Source organism: Dipodomys spectabilis, unplaced genomic scaffold, assembly GCF_019054845.1.
Source record: "Dipodomys spectabilis isolate Male_0828 unplaced genomic scaffold, ASM1905484v1 ptg000783l, whole genome shotgun sequence".
Lineage (NCBI taxonomy): Eukaryota > Metazoa > Chordata > Mammalia > Rodentia > Heteromyidae > Dipodomys > Dipodomys spectabilis.
In genome coordinates, this window is record NW_024871460.1 from 8,500,704 (window position 1) to 8,506,703 (window position 6,000).

The window sequence follows — 6,000 nt, forward strand, 5'->3', positions numbered from 1 at the left end:
GAGCAGTAGTAGCAAACCCATACTTTATAAAGAATGGCATGTCAATGTATTTACATTTATTTCAGCAACCATTTGGGGAAGAATCTACAGTTGCTGATGGACAGAGTGGATGAAATGAGCCAAGACATAGTGAAGTACAACACCTACATGAGGAACACCAGTAAACAGCAGCAGCAGAAGCATCAGGTTTGTGCTGGGGAAAATAGTAACAGTACATGGTTCTATGTGTGCTGCTTCAAGAGTGGTCTTCAGGTGGTGTAAATTATCTTGGTGATGTATTAGCTAGTTAGCTAATTACTCATACTTTAAAAAGCCTATTCTTTAGTGCTGTGTTTCTATTATTTGCACATTCTACTTAAAAACAACTGTCATAAAGAGTTGGTCTGTTAAACTCAGGGTATAATGCCAAGGTTATGCAAATAAGAGATACATTTATTGAGAAATCAGAAGCACAGAGATTCCAGAGTGTCACAGCTCATTTCTTTACTAACTGTAATTGGTTTGGTAGTGGCTCATTGCAGCATAGTTAGCAGTCTTCAGTTCATTTAAAAAAAACTGAGCAATTGTGATTAAGACCAAGCAATTTTAATAGGAAATAATAGACCAACTGCTGTGAAATTAGATAGTATAATACAGACCAAAAAAGACCCTAGAATTGCTTGAATATTTTTATATGAACATATACACACATACATACACATACATGTGTGTATGTGTATAATGATACACAGAGTTAAGGTGGCTATTTAACCTTTCCTTTGTTAGTGTTACCTGAAGATCCCATTCTTTTCATACTTTCTGATATATTCTTTTTGGACTATAGCTTCAAAATGGTCTTAGCATTTGATTCCTAAGTAAGTTGATTTCAGAATGTTCTTTCATTGTGAAAATGTTGTATGTTAGATATGACTGTGCTCCTTGCAATCAACTTTAAGCAGGATGTTGTTGGCCTGGGCGTGGCAGGTCACACCTCTGCAGGTCCAGCTATGCAGGAGGGTAAGGTAGGATGGTTTCATTTGAGTTTGGCCCTGAACAACAAAACATGAGAGCCTATTTAAAAAATAAAGCAAAGACTGGACAAAGCTTAAGAAATACAGGACTTGCCTAGTAAGGGTGAGTGATTCCCAGTACCACCAGATACACATACATATATGCATATGTACATAACTTGTTTATATAGGAAAAGCTCTTATTTGATTGCTGTTAATTTTCATGAGAATCTTAATACTACATTCATATTAGCTGACCTTGCTTTCTCATTGCTTGAAACTTTTTAACAGAAATTATTATTAAGTAGTTGTATCAAGAGGTTACAGATCCATAAATCAGGATATGAGTAACTGCTTCTTGATCACCCCTTCTGGTTCTCCTCCAGTTCCCTCCTGAAGTTTCCCTACTTTCAAGTTACATATTTCAGTTTTTGCATAATGTATATTGAATATAATGACTGCATTTGCTCATTCTTCCTTCCTCCATTCGTGTATGCACCCCCCCCCCCTCCAATACCTCATTTCATTTTATTTTTTATTTTTGGCAACAAATAACTTCAATATTGAAGACATAGATGCTAAGGTAATTTATGCAATGTGACTAGCTTACATTGACATTCTTACTGTAATCCAAGTGGTTATGTAGGAAGCCCTCCTAACAGAAATGTAGCTTATACACATGTCAAACTAAACAAAAAATATTTTAATTATAAATAGATAAATAATATGCCTGGTAAAAATCATGACTTCATTCCATGATATTACCTCCCTGGGGTAATTTATTTTTAATTGATAAATTGTATGTACTTTTTGGGTTACAGTGGTTTAATACATGGCTCTGTTGTGGAATGCCCAAATCATGTTAATTAATATATTCATCACCGCATATTTATTATTTCCTTGCAATGAGAACATTACCACCCCTTTTAGTTGTTTTGAAATACACATTAACCAGTTACTTTGCTGTACAATGTCAGACCTTTTTGATGTACCTCTTAAAAAATGAATCTCCTCTCACCCACCCACCTATCCATCCATTCACTTTGGAAATCACAGCCCTAGTGTATTTCTGTTTGATTTTTGTAGATCACCATCTGAGAGCATATGGTATGTTATCTCTGTTCCTGATTTGTTTCTCCTAATAAAATGTTCTCTATGTCCATCTACGTTATGACAGCTTTTTAATGCTAATACTTCAGTTAATCTATTATTTTGCAAATCCATTCACCCATGGATACAGATTGCTTCCATACCTTGGCTATTATAAATACAGCAACAAGCACAGAAGATAGACCCTCAGCAAACTTTCAAATCTTTTTAAGTATAGCTACTCAATGGTAGGATTACTGGATCAAAGATTATCCTATTCTTAATTTTTAAAAGAAAAATCCAGTTTTCCAAAATGGCTACAGCAATAAGGGTGTTTTCTCTACATCCTTTCGTTCCCCCCGCCCCCCTTTTTTTTTTTTTTTTTTTTTTTTTGAGGCATGTATTGTAACCTGGCCTCAAACACATGGTCCGGCCTCAACTTCCTGATCGCTGTGATACAGCAGCATCTTTTTGGCCAGTACCTCATTTTAAAAGGCCAAGTGTGGGGGTGTTATTTCCATTGCAATTTTGAGCTGTTCTCAACTTGAAGTTCTTAATTGTATTTAAAATATAAGACAAAATCTTTGTATCTATCCCTGCTTTCCCTTTAGAGGATCATAGAAATTAGAGTATTTGAGCTAGTATTAGTTCTTCGCTACAGAGCTGTGGCACAAATGATTGCTTGTTAATAATAGCAACAGTAGTGAAAAAAGAGGAATAACATCATTGCAACAGTTGTTACTTTAGATCTAGAGAGAGAAAGAATTGCCTAGGTGGGAGTTCATTACTTGGTTGCTGAAGTTAGGATGCATTTTTTACCTCATTGTTAACCTCTCACTCCGTAATTATCTACTTCTTAGGATCTCTATTGATTCCAGAATGAGTTTTATTTCCTGAATCATTAGTTTCAGACTAGAGTTGCTCCAAAAGAATTTTCTTCTATGATTGCCATAATTAGGTTCTTAGAAGCAAGTGACGAGATAGTGCCATTTATAAAGTGAAGATTAGAACTCAGAGCCATGGTGTTTTGCTGTGATACAAGTCATTTTGTCTCCTCACACTGAGGGAATAACATCATCTTCTCCTTGATTTTAGTATCAGCAGCGTCGCCAGCAGGAGAATATGCAGCGCCAGAGTCGAGGGGAACCCCCGCTCCCTGAGGAAGACCTGTCTAAACTCTTCAAGCCGCTCCAGGCCCCTGCCAGGATGGATTCCCTGCTCATTGCAGGTATGTTAGGGGTGCAAGACATGCTGCTGCTTCTCCTTCTTGAGGAAGCAGGAGACAGACAGCGAGAGATTTGCAAACATCAAATTAGGCCATAATAACCAGGGTATTTAAAGTGCCTTAGTTCCTTTCAGTGCTTTCACTTGGTTTATGAGTGTTTCTGAGATGTCATTATAAGCTTTCTAAATTGGAAACTGAATGACTTTATTTCATTCATCACAATGAAAAAAGTTTACAGTCTCAATGCAAAGGTCATGTGGTTAAGCCCCTTTTCATCATCTGCTCTGGTAGTGTGTATACTGTGTACTTGAATTGGAGTTTCTCTCTTGAAATTATTGCCCTTACTTTGATTAAGATTACATGATTATGATTCTGGATGACCTTCTTCTGGGAACGATTATCATTTAGAACTTTCTCACCCCTCCTCCCCTCCTTCTTCCTTCTTAACTCCTTCCTTCCTCCCTCCCTCCTCCCCCTCTTTCCCTCCCTCTCTCTAGTAGTACAAAGGAGTTGCAGTTCAATTAAGTTTGTAAGTCCAGTGCACCTTGATCAATGTCACTCCCTTCTAACACTTCTCCCCCATCTTTCCCAGCCCCACCCATATCTGTAGGTTACCTGGAATTACCTTTCAATGGTAGAGTCCTTGAGTCCTATAGAGATAATTTTTAATATATACTACCCGTGTTCTTAATTAGGCCATATCAAATTTCTATAGAAATATTCTCATATGCCATTTCATTCTAATAAAGTTTATTTTTTAGAGTAAAAACTTGCTTCAACAAATGGTAATCTTTCACAATTTCTTCATTCTATTGATGTGTTTTTGAGTAGGTAAAAATGAAAATTCCTTAAAATATTCTAATGTACATGAATACCAATTTTGGAAAACTTGGGGCCAATTCAGATATACTGTTATACTTTCAAGAAATGTCTATTTCAGGGGCTGGGAAGGTAGTTCAGTGGCAGAGCGCTTGCCTTGCATGCCTGAGGCCCTGGGTTTGATTCCTCAGCACCACGTAAGCAAAAAGAAAAAAGCCAGAAGTGGCACTGTGGCTCAAGTGGTAGAGCGCTAGCCTTGAGCTGAAGAGCTGAGGGACAGCGCCCCGGCCCCCCCCACCCCCAGCTCTTGCTCAGTCTTGGCTCAGGGGAAAAGTGCTTAGACATTCCCAAAGCTGAGACTGAAAGCCGTTCTGCTTATTTGCAGCTGATCAGGTAGGTCTGGCTGCTCTGTAATTGTGTGGTTTTGTTAATTCTCCTTTCTGTCTGTTGAGGTGAGCCAGTGCTGTCTTCTCAATTATCTTAAGACACTGTTGGGTCTGATCTGTATAATCACCTCTTTGTGATTGGCAGCTAATATGGCCTTATGACTAAAAACCTGGAAAAATTACACTTACATGATCAAAAGTAGAAGATGCCTTTTCAAAAGAAATAGGATTTTATGTATTATTTCTTATGGAAAAATTGAATTGACTTACTTTATAAATTCTTGATTCAAAGCAAAATACTAATGATTTTATTATTCTGCTGAGTTGCTTGTTTGATTAGTTTGCCTAGCTCATTTTACAATCTGTGGAACATCATGCCTCTCTCTGTCAAATACACAGGTCAGATAAACACTTACTGCCAGAACATCAAGGAGTTCACTGCACAAAACTTAGGCAAACTTTTCATGGCCCAAGCTCTTCAAGAATATAACAACTGAGAAGAAGAAGCTTCTGGACAACGAGTTAATGAGGATTCTTGAGAGATCACACCAGGGCAGCTCTTGGAAGAACTATGTGTACATTTTGAAAAGCACAGAGAATTCCTTTGCTGTCATTGCTGTCTTTGGCTGTAATGTCTCTTGCCAATAATAAAACCAAATCTCGGCAGCATTCATTTGATGTATTCATTTTATTTTTATACTTGTTTATTTCTAAAAGTTGATCAGAACCTTGACTAGGAGCTTAAAACAGAGGTTGACCAGAAACGTCACCAGGAGCCATTGCTTTTTTCTCACTCGGGTGCCATGTTTCAGCTGTATGGTTCAGTGCTACTTATCTGGACTGCTGTCATGAAACCCTGACAGCTACATGTTTTGTATGCTATTGCTCCCAAGTTCTGTCCTAGAAGACCAGCTTTCAGCCTTTGTCCCTAGGCCTGCAGTCATTTCCATCCATGAAGGACTATGTTTTATATGGAAAGACTCATTTTGCATACTATGAGACATTTTGCTAGTGGCAAGTGTTATTGATAAGGAAGGAAAATTTAGGGAAAAAGTAGTGCATTAGAAAAAAAGACTTGAATCATTTTGATGTTTTCAAGATGGTTGAAAGATCATCTTGTATTTATATAAGATGTACCACCTGGTGGAGTTAATCATCTGTAAGACTTAGATGGTAATCACCTTGAGGTTGATCACAAATGGAAGTGAGGAAGCTGGGTCAGAAATGCTCAAGCCTGTAATACTAGCTACTTATGAGTTAGGAACTTAGATGGTAGAGGTTTGAAGCCAGCCCAGGTAGGGTCCAAAGCCTGACTGGAGGCTTGGCTCAAGTTGTAGAGCAAACAACTGAGTTCAAGCCCTGGTGGTGGATGGGTATGGTATGACGTAGTGCAGGTCACGAGAGCAGATGAATCCCTTTTTCCATTCTGCTTTCATTGATGAGACACCAGGATTTGTCAGCTTACTTAAAACGAATTAACCTTTGCTCATTT

At 38.0% G+C, this 6,000-nt stretch overlaps 1 protein-coding gene across 1 annotated transcript in view; it reads left to right on the forward strand.

Moving 5' to 3' along the window:
• The window catches only part of Eif3h (eukaryotic translation initiation factor 3 subunit H), an 89,666-nt gene extending 84,485 nt beyond the window's left edge, over positions 1-5,181 (forward strand). Inside the window, exons 6-8 of the mRNA XM_042673082.1 lie at positions 66-186; positions 3,174-3,306; positions 4,908-5,181. Coding sequence (XP_042529016.1) covers positions 66-186; positions 3,174-3,306; positions 4,908-5,005 — 352 coding nt within the window. The 3' untranslated portion in view covers positions 5,006-5,181. The remainder of the gene's footprint in view (positions 1-65; positions 187-3,173; positions 3,307-4,907) is intronic.
• The last annotated feature ends 819 nt before the right edge of the window (positions 5,182-6,000 follow it).